The 24433-nt window shown below is 42.3% G+C and overlaps 1 protein-coding gene across 2 annotated transcripts in view; it reads right to left on the bottom strand.

Moving 5' to 3' along the window:
* Positions 1 to 5961: 5961 nt before the first annotated feature.
* LOC129092654 (SPRY domain-containing SOCS box protein 4-like) overlaps positions 5962 to 24433 on the bottom strand; it is a 45062-nt gene continuing 26590 nt past the window's right edge. For both annotated transcript variants that reach the window (XM_054600668.1, XM_054600676.1), the window contains 2 exons: positions 20864 to 21753; positions 5962 to 7432 (listed from right to left, as the gene is read on the bottom strand). In XM_054600668.1, the coding sequence (XP_054456643.1) occupies positions 7305 to 7432; positions 20864 to 21572 (837 nt within the window). In that variant the 5' untranslated portion in view covers positions 21573 to 21753 and the 3' untranslated portion in view covers positions 5962 to 7304. The remainder of the gene's footprint in view (positions 7433 to 20863; positions 21754 to 24433) is intronic.

Raw genomic sequence — 24433 nt, 5'->3', positions numbered from 1 at the left:
CAAACCTAATCCACTTTATTCTAACTGTGAGGCCAACATGAGAGCAGAGGCTGGAAAATGAGTGTCACTCTAAAGAAAAATTAAACTAATCAAAACAGAAAATAGCTATGATTGTATGAATGTTTACAGCGAGCCAGTTCAACTCACAAGACTTTAATTAAAAAGGGGTTTACTCAGTTTACTCATCATGGAAAACTGTTGCACAATGTCTTTGTGGCTCTGGAGGGGCCTTGTCAAGTCTCAGGAAATGACCACAATGATGTCATAGTGATGTCATCAGGGCTATCTAGGCTTGGGCTACAACTACAAGTTTATTATTTAATTAAAATGCTATAAAATGAAAGAGGTAGGCATTTAATAAATTGAATTAAAAAATGACTAGTGGTTGCATCATGGGAAATGTAGGCTCCAGAGTTTTGAAGCTTGCTCAGTTTTTTTGGGCCTCTCCTTTGTCAGTTTGGACTTGAGTTGAAATGATTAGTGAACTAATAAATGAGTCAATTGAAAATGTTTCTTATCAAGTAAAAACACTTGCTGATTCCAGTTTATACTATTTTCTGAAATTTCACAGACTGAAAACTTCCTTATTTAATAATGACAGTAATTTAAGGTTTAATTGATAAAAGAATATATATATTTTGTAACCCTAGTTTTGGAAAAAAATGTATTTTTTGATTTAGAGAATATTGAGGGGCAGTACTAAATCACCGGAGAACCCCTTTAAAAATATGTCTGATTCTCTTTCTCCCATTGTACGAATGAAGCCACAGTGCTGTAGTGAGGGCAGGTGACCAAAGGGTGGCAGCAGTAATGAAGCAAAAACTGAATCCATGCTGATCATTTCATTAATCTTGAGTGAAGATAGGGGACCAATTAATTTAGTATTCTATGCTTTTTTTAATTAATTAAAATGTGAACTGTCAACCACAACTATTCACCAGGAACCAGAGCCCTTCCTGTTAGAAAAGAAAGAGAAAAGTGACATATTGTTCTTTTTATTGCAATAAATCCATCAGAACCATGATAACAGTACTAGAGGTCGTGAACCCAGAATCCTGTCCGTCATTGGCTGCATGCATATTTACTTATGGTGCAGTGGACACAATGTGAAGGAAACAGAACAGGCCAGTGGGCACAGATGACATGCGTGTGTGTGTGTGTGTGTGTGTGTGTGTGTGTGTGTGTGTGTGTGTGTGTGTGTGTGTGTGTGTGTGTGTGTGTGTGTGTGTGTGTGTGTGTGTGTGTGCTCTGATGAGATTATGAGGTCACCCACTCAGCCAACAGGTTTGATGAAACTGCCAATACGTGCACGAACACCACAATATCAGGTGTGTGTGTGTGTGAGAGACTGTGTGCACCTGGGGATATGTTTTCACTAATGTTAGATGCACCCTTGCAGAATAGGTGGTTTGTTTTTGCCTAATAGGCAGAGGGTGACATTTGAAAAGGTTGAGATAGCAGGCGGGAGGTCCGACTGCAGCCCTCTGAAAATATTAACAAGCCCTGGATGAGAACTTCATAGCAGCTTGTTTTACATCTCACTCACAAAATAAAGCTGACACTCTTGAAAATTGCCTCGAAATAGACTGGAATAAAAAAAGATGTACGGAGGGAGACGCTGATGCTACAGGGGAGGAAAAATAGATGAAGGCTGGATAAGAAAAAGGCACCATGCTGTTATTATGGGGCCTCACACTGAGTCTCCCTGCTGTGAGTGCGCAGCAGGGAGATGTGAGGATGACTCATGCATACCTTCACATGGACTCGAGGTAAACGGGCCAGCATTCAAAACCAGCGCTGCTGAAATAAGAAGGCAGTGTTCTGACCGTCGATATGATCATGAAGCTGCTGTTTAAGAAACATAAAACATCTCTGTGCATTTCATTTTTTTTTTATAGCTCTGCAGCTTCCTCTCATATATTCAGCAGTAAGAAATGTCTGTGCCATTGTTATATCTCTAAAAAGTACAATGCAGCTCGTCTTTCTTCACCTGTTCCACTATCACCTAACAGCGTTTCCCTTTCCTTTTTTTGTCTTCTTTCCAGTTTCACTCTGTGGCACTGACAGCACCGGTCCTCCCTCAACCCGACTGCTCACATCACATTCATTAATCCTCTCTCTCTCTCTCTCTCTCTCTCTCTCTCTCTCTCTCTCTCTCTCTAACTTTATCTACCATCCTTTACTTTTCTTCCAGATATCAGCACCGTGTTCCAGCCGGGGGAACAAGCTGTTCAGGTAGCATTTAAAGTTTTTTGGAGCTTCCTTTGGGAGTGTGCTGTCACTGAGGCTGAGCTGATGTTACACATGTTGGGTTTAAGGCTCAATCCGGAGCTGAAACCTCCAAAAAAAAGGAGGCATCTTAGGCCATTGATTGCTTATCAGAGGCTTTTAAGATTTCGAAAATGTTAATTAATAAACAGAATGTCAGTGTGATGACTGTGATGTCCATGAAGTGACCTGTGAGGATGTTGAAGAGATAAACTTCACTCATCTTTACAATGTGTTTGCTTACTTACAGACAGAATGTAATATAGTGCCAGTAAAAAAAGTTAACTTTGATGGGGTGAATTCATATTGTGTGCAATACATGATATTGATTGTAATATGTTAAGAAAAGCTACTAGTGCTGAAACAATTAGTCAAATAATCGATTAGTTGAGCGTTTGAACATTTAAAGGCAGCACTTTTGATGATCTACTAATCTTAAAAGAAATATGGTGGTAAAAATGTAGCCATCAGCTTCATAAAAACTGAACGATTCCTTGTTTCTTATCCCAGTAAACTAAGTGAACAGTCCAGATATCTGATAGTTAAACAAAATAACTTTAAATATGTCGACTTTGACACATGGTGAAATTTTAGCAACCAAACAATTAATCGATTAATGGGGGAAATAATATTTAGTGGCAGCCCGAAATTCACTAGGTGTAGAATTACCATGTGATAACATCTTTAAACTTATTGTGAGGGCATAACATTAAGTTAGAATTATTTAGCTGATCCAAAGCAACTTACAATTAATGCATTTAACCGTGTGGATACAACCAAAAAAATTGCAATAATCATGAAGTACTTCATCAGAAATGCTGGACTGCTACAAGTGTGACACTTAAAAATAAGTTTCAGTATGGACTTTTGTACTGATTGTGTTCTACTTTTCATCAGTTCTGTGTTCCCAAGACACATTTGTGGTGGACGAGGACAGAATATCCACTGGGATTACCGAGGCCATGTCTCTCTTACTTTTCTCTCTCTTATTTGTTTCAGGTCAGTAAGGTTTCTTACTCAATTAAGGGTTAGGGTTAGGTCCTCTTACTGTCCTTCTACCACAGTAGTTCATGACTAGAATTACTGTGTCGCTGTCGACATTTGTGTGAAATTCTTCTGTAATGGCCAAAAACATGTTTTGTGAGGTCACAGGGACCTTGGGCCACAACATTCTAATCAGTTCATCTTTGTGACCATGTAGATGTTTGTGCCAAATTTGATGAAATTCCCCCGATTCTAGATCTGAACAGCAGATCTCTTTTTAGTAAAGATGTGAATACAACATCAATGGAAGGTCAATATTATTTGAAGGTTACAATAAAGAGGCTTAACACAGAATTTCTAGTTTTGTTATACTACCATTATCATGGAAAAAACACAAATTATTTTAATTGAATACTGTATTTTACTTCATTGCCATCCCCCCCCACACACACCCCCAACCACCGAACCACACACACACACACACACACACACACAGAAAATTGTGACACATAGTCACTTTAAATCCTATCCATTACCACTTTTTCAAGATTTCTTAACACTTAAAAGCAAAAGACTTAAATGTCTGCCAATGTGATTTAAAGTTGTGAAAAATATGAAATAAAAGTCCAAAGGCCGTGTTCAGTCTTTTTTTCCAAAACTCTTTAAGATGAATCTCAAACCACATCCAAAAAGTCAACAAAACAGAAGCCTTTTGATGTCGGTATTAAACACAGATAGAAAATAAATGCGCTAAAGTCACATCCTTATCAATTTCCTCAAGTAGGTCAAAGAAAGATCCTTTACTTTGAGGAATTTTGTCCTCTGGAGATATCTCCATGTGATCTGGGGGGAGAGAACCAAAAAAAGCGAGGAGAAATCTGAAATGTAAGCTTTTACGTGACTTACCAAGCAAAGCGTGCATAGGACTTTTTCCCTCCATAAATTATGGATCTCTGCCCGTCTCTGAAGCTGACAGCCGGCCTCCAACCATCCATCTCTTCCTCCGCTCACCCTGCCACTCTCCATATATGCATATGTATAACATGTATGCATAGAGGGGAGGAAAGGGAGGAAGCAGGCTGGAGAAGAGAGGTGTTACGGGAGGTTATTTTATGCAACGCACACGTCTCAAGGCTGAAACACACCGTTTACCTCCAGTCAAAAGCAGCTGAGGCAGAAGATAAAAGCTCTATGATGGGGAACAAAAAATAGCTTTTGAGGAAAGGAAACAGGGATGGGAAGATTTAAATAGACCGAGCAGAGCCGTGGAAAAAAGGGAGACGCAAGAGAAGGTTTGCAGAGAGGAAGAGCCGGCGAGGTGAACTAAAGTCAAGCCTCGCTGTCGCTAAAAGCCAAGTCACTTTAAACCAGATCAAAAAAAAGTCATCAGCTTTAACTTTCAGGCTTGTTCAATAATCCTTTAAAAAGGCTGCTCGCTGCATTATTGAACAGCACCAGAATGCTGAGGCAGACACATGATACCGTTTGGGATCAATAGCACACTGGAGCTTTCAGCAGATCTGCATTCATAGTGTCTCCTACCTTTGATTCCCTTTTTCTATTTTCGATGTCAAAGCGTTAATGAACACGTGTCATCGTCATTAAAGTCGATCTTGATCAATAGGCACATCTTTGTCATTATTAAAGCATTTAAAATGTCCATGTCCATCAATTCCCCTGCGTTAGTTCCAGTCATTTCCCCTCTAGAAGAAAGGGCAGGGCGGGGCGGGGGGTTATATTAATCAACTAATCAACACAGGCTGCACGACACTAATGGATTTCATGTTAGTGGTGCCAGCGGACGCCACGCTGAGCTGAGCTTTGATCGCATACCAAGCTTTGTCCTGCGTTCAAAGCCTTGTTCTGGGACCGGGTTTAGAGCCGGCTCGTCTCCACACCAAAATAAACCCACTCAACATCTGGAGGGCCGTCTCAGCAGCAGAGGCTTTTCTGTCAACATCTGTGGTTCATCTGCACTCGTTTCAAAGCTTTGGTGTAATCTGTGTTCCAACCTGATGGTTCGTTAAGCCCCCAGCCCCCGCATAGTTTAGCTAACTAAGCTAATTATACTTTAGTTAACTTTCGACTGCTCTATATTCTTTAACAAAATGCTAATTGTTTGCTAGCTAGCTAAAACGTAAGTAAAACCGCCCAACGTTTCCCACGGCGGCCCGGCAGAGCAGCTTTAATGTCTCCTCGTTAGAGAAAAACTTGTTGGTCGAATTAATGGCGCAATATGGCCAAAAAAACCAACCCACGATAAACCTTTTTTTCTTTTTTACAGTAAGAAAAGTTTGTCCAATCTTCCCGTTCCATGAAACTCGACTGGTTTGAGTTCGTCTGTGGAGAAATCCAAGGCCTCACATGACTACCGTGCCTAGTTACGGTTGCTAAGCTATTGTGTAAAAAAATACATAAAGGCGTCAAAATTCACAAGCAGGGTTTTTACTGAAATATTTTATGTTAGAACAAAATAATATCATAACTTGTGTTAACAGACTGTAATGCAGACATCTAACGAAAAACCCATTAAAAAAACAAAACATTGACCTTAAGAAAAGTGAACTGGAAGTGCATCAATGCGAACTCATTTCCGTTCTTAGTTTATAATAGTTCTTATAATACAACCCTCAAAGAGACCAGACAGCAGAGCCAGAGTGAGTTTAGCAGAGTTTATTCTTATTCACATTTAAAATATTCTCATGGCAGCACATTTTCTACCTTTATCTACGAGACAACCTGTCCCGCAGACAAATCTCATGATCCATGGAATGGGAGAAAAAAAAAATAAAAACATTAAAAAATAATCTCATAAAACCAGAATTTTCAAAAGAATAAAAAAAACCCACATGGGGGTAAGACGGTGGAAGTAAAAGATGGAAAAGCAGCATTAAAACTTGGTGTGTGTGTGTGTGGGGAGGTTGTTTGTGACACGACAGAAGTGTTGACATGAGCTTTTTGTGTGTGTGTGTGTGTGTGTGTGTGTGTGTGTGTGTGTGTGTGTGTGTGTGTGTGTGTGTGTGTGTGTGTGTGTGTGTCGTCTCAGAGCAGGCACATTAGCAGTCAAACACACGGCTTCAACCTTCAGATCAATCTCTTATCAGCGTTACAGGAGCTGGAGAGTCGACAAACAGCGCCCGCGGTCCTTTGAGTTCACCAAAACATGGCGGAGGCTTGAATCAAACTGGAGCGAGTGATGAAGAGACATAAAGAGAGAGAGAGAGAGAGAGACGCTGGCAGGAGAGAGGAGGGGGATTCTGAAGGTTCAAACATGACTGGAGTTGTTGTTTTTAGCCGGTAGGTGGTAATCACCTGCTTGTCTGTGAGTTGTCTTCTTACTACACAGTTAAGGCTTTGTTTCTCTACACATAACACACACACACACAACACAGAATATATACTGTATGTAATCCATGTGTGCTGCACTGTGTACACACTAACAAAAATAGAACTGTAGACTTTCTTCCTCTCTCTCTCTTTCTCTCTCTCCCCTGTGGCTTGGAGGGATTGTTGCCTCTCCACAGAGCCTGCTGTGTTGTTGGGAATATAAATATAAATACCAACATGTTTCCGAGGAGGCTTCCACAGAGTGTGTGTGCAGAAAAGATGGCAGGTTAAGCTGTCAACCAAAAAAAACACCAGCGTTTGAGGCCTTCAGAACGGAGGACTCTATTTGTGTGATTAGCAGGAAACTGGATAGAAATATCCTCTTTTTTTTTTTTTAATTTCTCCCTCCTTTTTATTCCATTCATCAGCTCCTCTTGTCGTCTGTCCAGTAGGAAGACAGCTAAAAAAAATAAAAATAAAAAAGGCGAAAACCAGAAGATTAAAAACATTCAAAATGAAAAAGAACAAAAAAAAAAAAAAACCCAACTGTTGTAAACAAAAATAAACCCATGCAGCGCCGTGTCCACCACCTGCTTAGTCAACGCCATCGCACGCATCCCTCAGCAGACGTCTGATGGTTATGATGGAGTTCAGTTTGGAGGCTGGTTAGCATAACAACAGGCAGACCTCGGTTTGGTCCAATCTGTTTCTGTGTGTGTACAAGGTCACTGGTACTGGAGGTAGTTCTTCAGCGTCTGCGGCAGCGGGAGGGTGTCGATGTGATGGATGCGCTCTCTGCCAAGAGCCAGCCGAGCTACTCGTCTGCACAGGTCCATGAGGGGGAGGGGCTCCGCTGTGAGGGGAGAGAAGGGGGGGGGGGAGAGACATGGTTAGGGTGTAAACAGTGAGTACAAGCTTCTGTTTGCAGCAACAGACCTTTCACATTGCATTTAGTCTGTTTGCAATTGAAGCGGATTTAAATATCCAAGTCATGATTTTTTAACTCATTAATTCACAAATACTGTCTTTAATGTTCCTCATGGCCTTAATCAGATATGACAGGATATGTATGAACACAGCAATAATGCTTGTGTAATGTTAGACACTTGGTTTCACTGCTAGAAAAAAAAAAAGTGATGAATAAGAAATGTAACCATGTTTCAGTTTTTTCACATCCTGACGATTTCAGAGTGAATCCACAACCACATTACCTCATCAAGTTAATTATTTAATAGGTGGAGGTTTATGCTTTATAAACTCTGATTGTGAAGATGTATTGAATGACCGCATGTTAAGTCGGGACTCCTGTTTAGTTCCTCTCTGCTCACCTGCTGTATGCAAAGCGTTGTGCTTAATAAAGCTCATTTATTCATCCATGCACTCCGCATTAAAGACTATTGATCATATGAAGTGAGGGATCTGGTTGGATTATCAGTGTGGTATTACGAGGATTTGTTTCTTTAAAAAAAAAGGGGGAATGTTTTATTGACTAATTGCTGTGATCTTAATCAGGGGAAGAAAACAGGTATTTATTTATTATGATGGCAGCAAAACCACTATTTTATTCATTTAATTAACTTGTACTCTTTAATAATAAACAATGACCTCGGCTGTATGTTACGAGCAGGAAGAGAAGCAGCACTAACATAATATTTATTCGTACATTGTCTTCACTATTGGCAATATATGTCAGCAGAACATGGCAAACATCCCCCCCCACCACCACCAATTCTGGAGGCAAGTGATGTCTGTGTATGTCGAGACAGGAACAGACTCTAAACTGCTGTTCCTTTTTTTAACGGATGTCAAGCTGCTCCACCTGGAAGCACCATCTGGTGGGGCTGAAATCATGCTGCTCAGAGTCCACTCACACAGGGGGTGAAGGACACACACACACACACAACGCACACGCACACACCCACGCACACACGCTAGAGATTAAAAGGGTTTTCCATGAACTAGCCTGACCCGCTATATATGTTTGCATAAAGGATATTCAATAGACGTCAGTCACACGCGCGCTGGCTTGCAGCCTTGATGCTTTGATTTATTAATGGAGCCCTTGTTTTGACAAAAGGCTCTTCTTCCAGGCAACGACCCTGAAACGTCTTCATCAATAGATTGGAGCGTTGGGGCCACGAGTGTGACTTTGAATCGGTCTGCTATCTAAAGGCCTTTAATGCCATAAATCTATGATAATATAATAGATTCATATACTTTTTCTTGTTTTTGTCATGAGTACTTTCACACTGTCGATTCCTCTGAGCGTCTGCATCGTGAATAAAGGCATCACCTCATCACCTCGTAACAAGAACAACGCGGAGGCTCCGTGGTCTGAACCAAGAGGGCCAACTCTGATTACTCCTTTAAACTTTGACAAAAGGCAGCGCAGACCAGACCCACTCCTTCTGTTCTGACCTTTCACAATAAAAGACACTGAATATCTATTAACCAGAGGAAACTCCAAATCGCTCAGAGAGTTTTGCTAAAAAGGAAACTCAAAATAGCGTAAAGAAGCAGCGTCTATACAACAATTTACCCTCACAGATTGCCAGAAGCTGCTCCGGCTCAAAGTGTTGCAACTGTAAAAAAAAATTCACAATTCACATTGCTGCCAGACTGAATAGTTTATGTGCAAAATAATTGCAGGAGAGCATTTTGCATTTTTTGTGTCGTTTAGTCGTCACACCCCCGGTGTGGTAAAACCTGAACGCTGCATAATTTTCTGATTCTGTCCATATTTTCACGATAAAAATACCTTCACTACTGCATGTGAAGGGATTGCTTCAAATGAACACACACACACACCCACCCACACACACACACCACACACACACACACCTTTAATTATACGATAATTCAAACAAGCCTCCTCTGTGACTGATTGAGACGTTCCTCTCTGCAGTCTATTAACAGTGCTCCACGTTACCACACACTGAGGCCCCCTACCAGACTAACACACCACTGGTCTGGAGCGTGTATTCAACAGACCGCAGGCATTCCTCTGGGCAGGAAGTGCTTGGAGGAGAATCAAATAAGCATCGACTCAGCTTACACGAAGATCCCAATTAAATGCAGATCAGTACAGAAATCTTCACTTGATGTCTCTGCTAGAATCAATGACGAGGAGCTTTCTAATTGTAAATCTGCTCCTGATGCATTTCTTTGCACGGATACTGGCAACCGAGAGTGAACTTTTTTTTTTTTGCAGGAACCTTTCACTGAATTCCTCCGCTGCGCTCTGTTAAGTGACCTTTTGAAACAGCAGTGGGGGGGGGCACAGCTATCCTAATTTATTTGTCTGCCATGTGCTTAATGAAAAGCTTTTGTAAGAACACCTTGGGGACAAGTGGCGGAGTATGAATTCATTTGTCGCCACGTTAACATGGCCAGAAAAAAAAAAAGTGCACCCGGAAATCACAAAGAGGTGTTTGAATAAAGTGGGACTGAATGCAGACGACGTGCGGGCGGAGCAGCGATCCGTGCAATGAGACCAAACAGCTGATAATCCCCCTCGCAGCACCTAGAGAAGTACTTGGCAGGACAATTACATCCTCCCTCCAACATCTTATTACCCTGTGTCTGCAAAATACAAGTCCACGCTTCAGCACATCAGCTTACAAGATTATGGAACTAAGACTCGGCACAACCGGTAGCACACTCAGGTCTCCGTTCATCCGGTGCCTTGTGACCGCCTGAACTCCCACAGATAAAGGACTGGAGATGGCACGCTGCTGGTGCACGTGGAGGAGCCTCCCATAACCAAATAGATGGATTAACTTCCTGTTAAACCTAACGGCACCTATCAATCTGTCTTAACCTTACGAGCACGGCCCCCGCATACAGGTAGTTTCCATAGTAACCAGCTCATCACACCACCGCCGTGTGATGTCACTGTGCTGGGAGTGTGTAGTCACTGGTGCAGCATGCGTTGCATGTGTCTAGATTGCAGAGTGCTGCCTGCCCGCCAAGATAAATGTTTGAACCATGTTTGTTCAGACGTAACTTGAACTAGTCGGCATTTATCGGCAAAACGTTGCACACAGATATCAGCAATGCCAATATAGATTTTTAGTTACACATGTCAACTATAAAGTGTGTTTTTTTTACTTCCATTTGGCAGGCTTTTATAGAAGTGAGCATATTTACTTCCAGAAACTTTTAATCCCCGTTTCCTCCTCCACTGTTGCACCCCGTCTGTATCATCATCAACACCACCACCAAGAGGGGAGAAATACGTGAATAGTCACTTAAAATGCAACACTTTCATTAAAAGTCAAAAGTCAAAAAAAAAAAAAAAAACGACTGCTGGCGCTAACAAGATTGATGCTACCGCAGTAGCATTCCTCTCCGACAGTGCTCTCCTGAGGGAGGTGATGACATGATGATGCTATAAAAAGTTGCTGAAAACCTCTGCTGATCCCTGCTGACATGAGCTGGTCTCCATGGTACAGGGTTGCCAGGGGCGACAAGTGGTCCTGTCAGACAGCGGTGATGAGCATAAACACGGTTAGTGCACACTGACCGTCAGCTGGTGAAATAGAGTAACGACAAGTGGCTTTGGGTTGTGATTAAAAAATAAAAGACGTTTCAGACGCTTTCTGCTAGAATACAAGTTCAAACAAAATACAACCACACTCTAGAGACACAGCTGTTCAGTCTGTAGGTTTGCTGTAGGAAACAATGGAGCTCAACAGTTATTTAACACTGGCTCATATCACCATTATAAATAATTGCAATGCCAGAGAGAAATGCCTCTCCGTAACAGGGCCTCATTCATTAAGAGCATATATATTATGGTTTATTGGGGCCCTCCTGGCTGTTCCAGTGTCGAGGCTAAAAACTAAAGGTGACCGTGCTTTTGTCATCAGGGCCACTCGGCTTTGGAACGACCTGCCTGAGGAGATAAGTAATCTCATTTAAATCACTTCTTATAACCCATTTTTATAAAGATTGGCTTTTATGCGATGTCGTTGCTTGAATGCTTAATTTTATTATAGGTTTTTACCATTTTATTTTATTTATTTATTTTATGTCTACTTTAGCATCTATTGGTTTTACCACATTAAATACTTTACTGTTTACTACACTTTTATGTTGGGTTTGGGCCTCATTGTTGAGCTTTCTGTTGTTTTATTGCCTTGCTTTGCTTTGCCAGCCAAAAACCCCGTTTATAAAAAGGTGCTTTATGAATAAAGTTATTATAAAGTTATTAATCAAAAAGGGAGCTCTCACATTAACTTGACATATATTTTTCATAATATTTTATATTCTTTCAAGCCCATATAATGATGAACCTTGCACCCAAAGTAGCTTGTGTGTGTGTGCGCCTATTTACAGCATCATCTTTCCTACATGAAAACCCCGAATGACTTTTTCAACTCAATCGTAATCACCATCCCTCATTTCTCCAATCAGCCGTGTAACTGTCCATCTTTTGCACTTTCCTCTCAAGCACTCAAGTCTTTTTTTTTTTTTTTCTGTAATAGCTAGAGACTAGTTTCTGACAGGTTCATGGCACACTAAAGAGGAGATGGAGTGTGGGAAAGTGTGGTTAAGGACGACTGAGCGCCTGATGCACCGTCGGACTACAGAGGCCCGCGGAGCTGGTAGGCCCCATACATCTACCTAACACTTAATCGAGAACAAAGCGGAGCAAGGGGGGGGGGGTGACGGCGGCGGCGGAGCGTCGGTTAGTCTGCCGTCACTGAGGTGAGACAGCAAATATGCAACCGGTGATAGTTTCCCCCCCCCTTCCCCATCCATCCACAGTTTCTTCCACTCTCCCGCCTAATGCGTCTATGTGTTTGTGCAGCACATTCATCAGCTCACCACGACACGGAGACAACCCAGTTATGTCTCACTCACAAATAAAGGTTAGGACAGGTCCATCTTTTCTGGGCATGTGTTCCAATTTACTGTTCATTTTAACTCCGCCCCCCCTTTCCTCCTGCTTTCCCTTCATTACTAGAGAGGCTCCTAGGTAACAGTGGTAGGGTGCAGACTCCCAGCCGAGCTTATCTAATAGATTAGCATAGAACTGTTGGGGCTGTCTGGCCTAGTTTTACATGACGTGTGTGTGTGTGTGTGTGTGTGTGTGTGTGTGTGTGTGTGTGTGTGTGTGTGTGTGTGTGTGTGTGTGTATACGTGTGTGTTGAGGTGCGGACACATTTCCAATCTCATCTCACCCGACGGGTCAAAAGACGGGAGGGGAAAAAAAAAAAAAAAGGGACGGGAGGAATATATTTAAAAAGGATGGACAGAATTAGATCAATGATGTATGAGATAAGGAGGAAAAATTGGGGCAGAACAGCGAGGCGAGCAGCGGGGAGGACGCCACGGAGCAGACCGGCGCTGTGATTGGAAACACAGGTGTCCAAATTGAAACGTCCACTCCAAGAGCGGAAACCTACTGCTGGATGAACTGGTGATTCCTTCCACTGATGATATCTGACTACCTATTACTTCGCACCGCCAAGATAGCGAGTCCCAGACAGAAACCCTGGACTGCAATCAATCTCTCTCTCGGTGTATAAAGAGGAGCACTGCAATACTCGCATGTGTTGGTAAACTGCACACCAACAACGGAGTCTTCACACAAACGCTAGCATTGACAATGAGAAAAGATTTCTCCATGGAATAACATTTAATAAGCATTATCATGAGTTTCACTGAGTGTCAAAATCTTGAATTTAACTTTTAAAGTCTCCACGGCTTTATTCTCGCTCTCCCAAACCAATTAATACTTCATGTCCTGGCTGTTTTTCTTTCTACTTTCCTCTATTTTAATGAGTGGAGTTGGACAGTAAAACTGTATGGCTATATTTGGCTTGTTGTTAGCAGAGAGAACTTTAAGATTTATGTTAATAGGAGTCATTTTATGAACACGAAGAAAGATGTCAGCAGAGCTGTTTACACAGTTACAAAAAAATAACCAACAAAAAGGATAAATTATAGAAATCTAAAACCAAACAATTGGCTGAATATAAAAAGCGTTTCATATTCTTTATGCATGTGTATATCTATCTATATCTAGATATAGATAGAGAGAGATATATCGAGAGAGAGATAGCGAGAGAGATATAGCGAGAGAGAGAGATAGCGAGAGATATAGCTAGAGAGAGAGATAGAGATATATATAGAGAGATATAGCGAGAGAGAGAGAGATATAGAGAGAGAGAGAGAGAGATAGAGAGAGAGATATAGCGAGAGAGATATTGAGAGAGAGAGAGAGAGATAGCGAGAGAGAGAGAGATATATATAGAGAGAGAGAGAGAGATATAGCGAGAGAGATATTGAGAGAGCGAGAGAGATAGAGAGAAATAGCGAGAGAGAGAGATATATATATATATATATATATATAGAGAGAGAGAGATATAGCGAGAGATATAGCGAGAGAGAGAGAAATAGAGAGAGAGAGAGAGAGAGAGAGAGAGAGAGATATAGAGAGAGATATAGCTAGAGAGATATATATAGAGAGAGAGAGAGATAGAGAGAGATATAGAGAGAGAATATAGCGAGAGAGATATATAGAGAGAATATAGCGAGAGAGAGAGAGAGATATAGAGAGAGAAATAGCGAGAGAGAGAGAGAGAGAGATATTGAGAGAGAGATATATAGAGAGAGAGAGAGAGAGAGATAATGATTGATATATATTATATTCAAAGAAAAACTCCATGGATTACAGTGCATTTGTTCTGAATGTGAGAGAATGTTCATTGATATGATAATTAGTCGTGAGCAGCTCTTTGTGAACATCAGATCAGGATTACAGCAGTTTAATTGGATGCACGTGATAAAACTATAAACAATATCAAGGTGAAAAGTCATTCAGGAACGTGGTTAGAACGCAAAAGCTTAAGGGGAGAAAGCTTGATCCGCTTAAAGAACTACAACCTATGAATACAAAAGAAAGAGCGACATCAGTAGAGATTATTCCAGATGTGTGTCAAGCCTCCTTTATTTGTCACGGGGCGCCCAAAAAGAAGCTCAACTAGATCCAAGGACGGAAGGATTAAAGATGGAGTGCCGAGATCGATGTCGGGGTCACAAACCAGAGGACTGAGGAGCGTGAAGGCACATGAATTGGGAAATGAGAGCTGTACTCTTACAGAATGATGTGATCCTCTCTCATGGGTTATAACTCTCCACTCTGCTGCCTTTATTTCAAAACAAGAGTGTGCAGTTACTTAAAATAACTTCATCCAAGTCTGACAAATATTCCAAGATACTTCAACTTGATGCACGTAAAAAGAAGACAGAGAAATCGAGGAGGAAGATTGTTCCGTTTCCTCGCAGGTTGCATCACTGATTAATTTTAAAAGCTATTTATCTGTTGAAACCTTAATAAGTGAGCGTGATGGACGCCTGCCACCCCTTCCCACAGTCAATCCGCTGATGCATTTTCACATCGGTTTCATCATTTAACCTTGTTAGAGAGTGAAGTATTTTGCCTTCTTTACAGAATCTAAGTGCACAAGCACTGAAGGTCAGGATGTGCATCTGGGTCTCGTTTAATTCCTCTTTGCACAACAGCTGTACGTAAAGTTTTCCAGATATTTATTAATCCGCCTCTAAGAACTGGAATCATTTGTATTTGATTATTAGTTCACATGTTGCTAACTGTATGAGCCTGCACTTTTGCAGTCTTGGGATTAAGGACTTGTTGCTATGACAACAGCTCCAGATAACTTTTAAGACCAGAGGAATCCAGACACGGGTCACATTAAGATAACTAATTCATCCACTTATGAAGAAGAGTGGCCATGGGGTTGGGCTTTCACAATCATGACGTTATCAAATAATCATACCATATATGGACATGATTTCGATCATTTTTGCTGACCTCGATATTGCCCGTTGTGTTTACATGCTTTTTTCTATACATACGCATTTAACCAACTTGATGCCTTAATAAACATGATTTTCCGACCTGGGAATTGTGCAGACTTGGCGTATTTTTGTTAACAGAGCCGATTATATATATATTGTTTTGGTTGTGTTTTTAATTTAGTTTATTTAGGATTTTGAAATAATTTTTTCACATTCCAATTCCAAAGTCTGAATATTCTTAGAAATGAAAGGTTGACTGCTCTTCGGAAGGGTGTACTTGCATTATTGTGCTATTTTATAATCATATCAGTGGCATAAAATAGTCTTAAAATGACAAGATATTTATTAACAACACAAACAACACCGACTGGATGATATTTAGTCCAAAGTCGCCTTCGTTAGAGAAGTGTACCAGTCCCACCTTAACTCATGCAAGGTCTAGTTTCATGTTTCAGCCTGCGTCTGTGCTGTGAATATTGCTAACGGCTCTGAACCGCAGACAGGCAGTAGGAAGACATCCCATTTGCATAGGGCACGTCCTTAGCCAACGAACTAGAGGAGAAAAAAAAAGAAGCTGCCTGGTCAGCAATCAACCTCCCACATATCCTCCAGAGAGCCGGCTTAACCATTCCCACGGCAACCTGCAAACCACTACTGGGTGTGTAAACACTGAAAGGAAGGATTAGTGTTGAAAAGGATGAACAGGGGGGGAAAAAAAGAGGAAGACAGTAGGGAGGAGATGAAGAACAATGGGAGTTGGAGTTGAATGGGGTTCATTTGGAAAAAGGGGAGGGAAAGTACGTCAGTAGTTGAGAGTGAACCGCTTCCTCCTCTCTGGTCTTGTTCAGGTGTAAATGAGTTTGGATCAGCTTGTTGCCCTTTAGTCCAGGCGGCCCACTGTGGTGTCATGAGGGTTGTTGTGGTGAAGACAAAAATATGGCTTTCCAGGAATAGATGGAGCAAAACGTACTTCCAGGAATTAGCAAGGTACAAAAAAACAGATAAAAATCATGTCTCAGTAGAGTTTGCGTTCAAGTGTCTGTGGGACTGAGGGGTAAAGGACTAAAGCGCTCACTGAAACGCAGGAAGGACGAGGAGAAACTGCATAAATGCAGATTATTAAGGGACAACACAGACAGGGGAGAAAAGTATAGGAATACTTATCTCTTCTCGCTTCCCAGGGAGAGAGAAACGGAGAATAAAAGAGTCTAAGCAGGAGGGAGGAGGAAAAAAAAAAAATGACTGTAATGGGAACAAAAGAAATGTGAACAGACTACGATAAAACCAGGAGGGGAGCAAAAAGCAGATCCTCTTTGAGCTGCTATAGGATGACACACGAAAGCAAGATCCGCAACGCCATCTCCAAGCATAAATATTGATGCTTCCATTATTCTATACATTGCAAAATGGAAAAGTGAATTATGCTCGACATGTGAACACGCACGGTTTCCAAACTCAACAGATCTCTGCAGACGTGAATGCATGAGCGGAGAGAATGTGAGCATCATCTTTTATACCATCGATGAAGGAAATGAAAAGAGCAGAAACGATCAAAAACAGGGGATTGCAGCAGGTTCAGGCTCATGAGTTGGCACCATTAGCCGTTTCCATCGTCTGTTTTGTATCTTCAAGCTTCATTAGTCTGGACAAAAAAAGGCAGATCAAACTAGCACATGAGAGCCTATAAATGCACTAACTGCATAGAGATCTACAGGAAGCCAATGGGGATAAAAAAACAGGATATATAAACGCAGTCATTTCTAGGCGGGCTATAAGGACCATGTGTCATTTTTTCCTCTGAGAGAGAATGATATGATTTTGTTATTCCTCCCCTAAAGGCCTCTAGGTGACAAAAGTCAACAGAAAGCTATGAGCGATTATCACAAATCACAAATCGATGGAACCACAGATATTGTTTCTTCATTCCATGCATTCGTCCTGGTTGTCAAAACCTGCCGCCTAAATCGCCCACAATGCAACTCAAACTGATCGTTTTGGTCAAAGTTATACAGTCTGGAAAGCTCACATTTTTCCAACTCCACATTTTTTTTTTTTCAACAAGTGACATTACTCGAGGCCATTTATCAGACTTAAAAAAAAACTCCCACTGGAGACACATCCAACTTTCTTCACATGTGCAGAAGTTCTCCCCAAGTCCTGCAAACAGACTTTGATGTGTAAAACCAGTAGAGTTCCCCTTTAAGCTTAACAGATACTCACACACACACATACACACACACACACACACACACACACACACACATAACCTAACCCAACGTTTCCTACAACGCAAGACCAGACGCTGAGCTCAGAGGCACACTGGGACATCTTCCAGGATTCCTCCTCTGCTGGCTGCTGTCCACATGCGCACACACACACACACACACACACACACACACACACACACACACACACACACACACACACACACACACACACAGATTGCAGCCATGGACATGGTGTCCGTGCCTCGCTGTCGGCAAACGCCCCCGGGCCGCTTTGGCTCTTTGTGCAACATGCAGACTCCAGTGGGGAAGGATGGACTGAGGGGCTATTTCACAATGTGAGGGGCAGAACTGATGGATATGACCAGTTAGAAGGATGACATTTAACAGGAAAGAGCAGCGGGTCAGAAGGAAACATTGAGAAAGACACACACACACACACACACACACACGGAATATTTCTCCTGAGTCTGTTAAAGTTTAAAGAAGGCCGTCTGAGAGGAATGTTTAAAAGTGAAGTGGACTAGAAATAGAACACAGACGGGATGTTTGAGCTGCTTCCTATTGGTAAACAAAGCAGCAGTCCCATTTCATTGTGGTCTTTTTATAGATCGCTTTAGAAACGATGACAAATCGGCATATAAAGCCTAACCAGTGTGGCCTTAATTCTTAAATCCTGTAGATTTATGCAGAACCAAAACCAGGTGTGAGGACGGGGCTCAACAAAAGCTTCTAAAAGTGGTTGCCAGGTTGGCGACCAACCAGGCATCAGCTTTTGGAGTCCAAAAACTGAGAACACAGCTACCATTTTTCTAGTGATTTAAATACTACGCAGTTATAAGACTAAGTTTAATTATGAACATGTGAAGCAAAAGAATACAAGCTTCATAACAGCAACTTTCTTCGTTTTGGTTTTCTCTAATTCTTCACAGAATTTGAAGCTAAAGTTGGATCAGTTAGCGCGTCAACTCAATTCCCGGTTGCAGTATTGCAGATGTTGGAATTTTCTTCGCAGTTCCCTCGATAATTAATCCAACAAGTCACTGGTTTCTTGTTCATCTGTACTTTCCCTTTCTACTCTTGCTTGTCTGAACCTTTGTGCTGATTCCCCAATACACATCTTGCGGCCCTTCAGCACTGAAGTCTGTTATTGTGGGTCCATCAAGTGACACCTACATCAGCCTGTCCATCATCTCTACTTCCAGAGACGACCTCCAGTCTTTTTTTCGATTCTACCTAGACAGCTGAATCTGCTCTCACATACGGCTGAGGAGACTGGGAGAGCAAACGCCGCGTCACAGAGCACCTTTATGGATTTTGGGGTAAACGTTTTGACTGTTTGCTGTCCATATCTTTAAAGATTTGTCGAGCTCTGAACAATAGGGAAACTAGCCAGACCTTTACTCCTTTATGATGTAGTTTTAAAAACTTTTAAAACACATCTAACACAGTAAAGCTACCATTTCACACACACACACAGAGAGGATTGTATGAAGATGATTTCTCCAGAGGGGTGGGAGTTTATTGAAGGCTGTCAAAATGACTCAGCTGCCTGATTCACAATGTTCTTTCCGTCTACAAAACAATCGTACTTTGTCTCACAACTGGAGACAGATTGCTGGCCGTAGCCCATAATCAGTGACTGAATACGCAAGTATTTCTAATAATTGTGTTTCCCGTCTCTCCTCCTCCTCCTCTTCTCTCCCCTCTGGACCGTCACGGGGATTTTGTCACTGGATTCCCAAGTTGTTACAGCACAAATCTAATCTCACCCTGGGCCTTCACAGCCTCCATGAGGAGGTCTAAATATAAATCTGGAGTGTCGTAGATAAACAAAACATCTCTGCACTGTGAAATATTACCTCAGCTCCACATCTCTGCAGTGACACTCATCCGTACTGAAATAGGCACTGGTCTTCATACTTGAGTTACTAGCATTTTGATGTAATACAAATAACACGCAGAGGAATGTGTGAATATGTCTTTAAAAAGCTCGCATGACAGCTACTAATGAATGAGGAGTGTGCTAAACTGAAACAGGGATTAGGCTGTAAAAAGGTTGATACTTTTTCACATCAAACTTTATCTGTGAGAAGAGAAGGCAGAGAGGATGTCTCGCTTAGGAAGACATCCGAGACGCAGCTTTACCGTTTACCGTAGAGGGGGGAAAACACCTAAAATTCTTAAATTCATGCTTGAATAAATTAAGTAGTTTTGACAAATCACACAGATCCAAAACTGAACACTACCAGCAAATAAAAGCAGGAATAGACAGTTTAAAGACTTTGAAATATATCCCAACTCCAGATCAAAGTATTTTGGCCTCGATCCAGAGTCCGTTAATATTGGATACCAAGCCTGATGCTCCTTTTACTGCAATCTTTGGCTGATACAAGCCAAGAGAACACAAACAAAGGTTTGTTTTTTCCCCCGCCATGATGTTAAATCAGATATTTAACATTATTAATGAGAGATGATATGACCTGCTGTGGTAATTTAATCATGTGAGAGTAGCATTCTGAGCTGGCTAAAAACGAGGAGCTTGATGTTTTGTTCGCTGCTCTTAGCTGGTTACAGAGGAGGGATGGCAAATTCATTACCATCAGAGGTTAGAGACCCCCGAGTGTCGGCGGTCCAACCAAAATGTTTCGGTGGTGGGAGGAAACTGGAGCACATGTTTTATTTTAGCTGATTTATACCGATACATTCAAACATGCACGGATCTGCTCTGTATACACAGCCTTTGGGTTTGAATTGTCGACATCTCAAATGACCGTTTCACATTAAAATTTAACACTTAAATACATCATATTGCCATCTTTCTCAAACAGCCATATGAACTCATCAACTTAAAGAGTGAAACAAGAACATAGCTGCACAAATTACACAATCCCTGTTCATATCTACAGTACCAGTCAAAAGTTTGGACACACCTTCTCATTCAATGGTTATTTTTTTCTACATTGTAGATTAATATTGAAGACATCCAAACTATGAAGGAACACATATGGAATTATGTGGTAAACAAACAAATGCTCAACAAACCAGAATATGTTTTATATTTTACATTCTTCACAAGTAGTTGAATGAGAAGGTGTGTCCAAACTTTTGCCTTTTTCAAGCATGTGTGTGTGTGTGTGTGTGTGTGTGTGTGTGTGTGTGTGTGTGTGTGTGTGTGTGTGTGTGTGTGTGTGTGTGTGTGTGTGTGTTTGTTTTGTGCCACTTACGATCTAGTCCGTTGACGTAGCGGATAGAAACTTCACAGTGCCCCCACACGGCGCTGACGATGGGATACAGTCTCTTGCCTTTCAGCCCTCTAAACGCTACTCCCAGATACTGTCCGTCCACCATGAAGCTCAGCGTTCCTTCGTCCATGTCTAGTATTACTGTCAGAGAGTCTGGAAGCACGAACGACTCGTCCGGCTCCAGGAAACAGGGATACGTGGGCGCCGACGTGGAGACGGGCCGGTTCTTTGCGTCGTGGTAGAGTCTGTTGCGACCCAGGTCCCAGCCCCAGGACTCGGAGTCGGAGCCCACCAGGGCCGTGTAGCCGACAGAGTGCAAAGACGCCTCAGCAGAGGCCACGCCCACGACGGCGTGGGTGCCTCTCTGCCTGGCCGGCCAGTTAATCCTCCACACGTGGAGGCCCCTGGTGTAGCCCACCTTGCCGCGGATACAGTCTGTGCTCTGCGCCACAGGGTGTCGGTGAAACGTCAGCTTGTCGTCCTCCTTGACGAAGACGTTGAGCGAGCGGTCATCGGGGTTCCAGGCGTGGCGGAGCTGGGTCTCGGGGCTGGCCGCGGGCATGTCCAGCAGTAAGTCCAACCTCGGGGGCCGACAGAAATCCGGGCCCCGCAGCTCGCGGCGCACCGGCCGATACGAGGGCTCCCCGCGTACATCCACTGACTTGATACTGCCGGAGATCTTCTGGCCCATGGCTGGAGGGGTCCCGAGGGGAGGAGGGACCAGAGGGGGAGGGGAAATGAATGGACCGAGGGTGGTGATGAGGGGGCGCTGGGTCCTGACGTTACCTCATGGGCGCAACGGGAACACAGGGGGGTCCTGGGTGGAAAGGTGCTGTTTGACACGCACGCTTCGGCCAGGGGGAACCAGGCTTCTGAGAACACACAAACACACACACAATGAAAACATTTTATTCATGTACGCACATTAACATAGAGGATGGCAGAAGCATCAACAGCGCTGGCTTCCCGCCAAAGCCGTGGGGAGGAGAGGAAATGACAAGGAAGGAGAAATGAAGGATGAACTTCTAGCATTCCTCCAGAAAAACTATTTTTTTGTTTCACATCTGAAGCGTGGACAATGTGAGTGTCTCTGTGTGCAAATGTGTCACTTGATACCTTGACGGTAATTTAAAAATGATGCTGTAAACAAAGAGATTGTGATCGAGCAACACGTGTATCCTGGCTCTCTACTACAAATTTACATAAGCTGTGGGAAGAGAACAAAAAAAAAAAGGCCCCAACAGCACTATTTTTTTGTTGCAGACATACCAACTTCCCCCTTTAACACATTCAATGATTTATACCTTAAAGTTTCTGTGAGGAAATGTCAGGTTGTGTGTATTTCCGTGGTCTGTGTGTACAGTAGCGATAAGGTTCCCGAGCACCAGACTCCCTTTAGAAAAACCTCTCATTTCACTGCAGCAGGGTCTGACAGTCTGTCCCTGAACAGCCCTGGTTCTGGTTCTACTGTGCCTCCCTTTCCTCCCAGAAGCTCCAGCAATGCAGCCTTATTAATTGACTTCCAAAAATGTTTCCCTGCGTGACCGAGTCTAGAGAAGCTGTTCCAAATGTGACGTACTGACATTTCTCCTATATGCACCGCTTCAAATGTTTTCCCCGCTCCCCTATAGTTTCTCAGAAACAAACTCCACATGACTCTTCCAGGGAAAGTACAGAACAGTTACTGACCCGCAAGGGGAGGCTTGAGTATCTCACACCAACACACACACACACACACACACACACACACACACACACACACACACACACCACACACACACACACACACACACACACACACACACACACACACACAACACACACACACCCACCCACAGTGTGCGTCTGCAACATATCCAGAGCTCACATGAGACATCGTTTGCCAGCATTTCCAAAAAAATCAGAGCGTTAAATTAGTGGAATCTCAGCTGACTTATATTTTTAACTAACAAAAAGGCATGAATTCATTATGGCTTCCGATCATAAAGAGAAGCATCTTTTTCCACATGTTTTTTTCCCAGTATCCATCAGCCTGTACACACAAATCCCAGACACTCTACCCACCTGAATTCATTATTTCCTATACATTTAGAGACCTGCACCATACCAGTCAAGCTATTTAGCTTTTTCTTTATGTATTAGGCTATTGATGTAGGTGTGTTTGCTTTGATAATTTACTTTAAACGGTTTAATTTATAGGACTTTTTGATTCCATGTTGTTCCATGGGTGGGAACTACGCTTCCATGGCGACGCAGTCTGTTGGGACGGCGTCATCAGCTGCACCCGACTTATGACAGCTTTTACTTCACAATGTATCCTTACAGAAACAGATTTAGCACCTTAGATATTATTCCTATTAATGATGTAACCGCAACCCAAATTCGCTTTTAATCAGAATCTTAATTTTCCACGAACCGACCGATCTGCGGATTAACTGCAATCCGTGCATCACTAGTTTCCTTTGTTAATGAAATATATACGTTTTGAATGGAGGCGAAGGGAGTTGGTATATCAAGATAGGAAATGTAAAGAACTTTTTCAAAGTGATAAATGTGCAGCAACTTTGACAGCAGCACACAAGAAGGATAGCTCAACACACACAGTCATGCTGGGGAACAAAGTAATTGCCAGAACACACTATCTCATGACCACAACCCATGAAAAGTGACAAGCTCCACATTTGCATATTAATTAATTCACCCCTAGACTTGGCGCATGAAGTCGTTTCTCAGGAGCAATATTTATCACACAATAATGTTGTCAAAAGATTTTTTCATCGCAGTGGATATCTAACAGTCAGCTGACATTTGTGAATCACGCACGCACACGCACGCGAAATCCTTCACTGCTCACGCACACATCTTTTTTTTTTTGCTGGCAAGTCATCAAGCATTTACTGTCAGTGGGGGAAACTGGCCAAACAATCAGGCGATGATTTATGGGAGGAGGAGGAGCGGAGAGGGAAAACGTGACAAGGAAAAGAGGAAGAGCAGCCAAGAATGGATTGCACACACACACACACACACACACACTTCTGAATTTGTAGTCTATCACGTGTAATGTAGCCAAAACCCCAAGTCTATTATTACATTACAAAGTGGGATTTTTTTGTGCATTAGGCGTCTCATAGTGCTCGCATGCAATAGTTTCACTGAGGAAATAAGATGTTTCACACTCGTCTGTCTGAGTATCCTGCAGGGTTTGAATATCACATCCTTACTTAAATGAAATAAATTGTTTTAACAAAGGAAAATACGTTATTTTGATACCACGCCAGACCGGTATACCAGCTTTGAATACGGGGTGTAGCATCTGACTCAGCAGCCTACGCACAATGACGTAATGAACCCGTGAATGAGAGTGTAGCAACTCCTGCAGTGATTATGCATTACCTCCTCTATGTATTGCTTAATTTGTGATTCATCACCCAGAAAAAAAAAAAAAATGAACTTATGAACTTCCTAGTAAATAAACACAGGCAGTACGCACCTCCCACCTTTACTGATATTTAATCTCCTTCATGTTGCATCGGCTATGCGTTAAACTGTGCT

The sequence above is a fragment of the Anoplopoma fimbria genome, chromosome 1 (genome assembly GCF_027596085.1).
Source record: "Anoplopoma fimbria isolate UVic2021 breed Golden Eagle Sablefish chromosome 1, Afim_UVic_2022, whole genome shotgun sequence".
In the NCBI taxonomy this organism is placed as follows: Eukaryota; Metazoa; Chordata; class Actinopteri; order Perciformes; family Anoplopomatidae; genus Anoplopoma; species Anoplopoma fimbria.
This window is presented reverse-complemented; position numbering and strand designations above follow the sequence as displayed.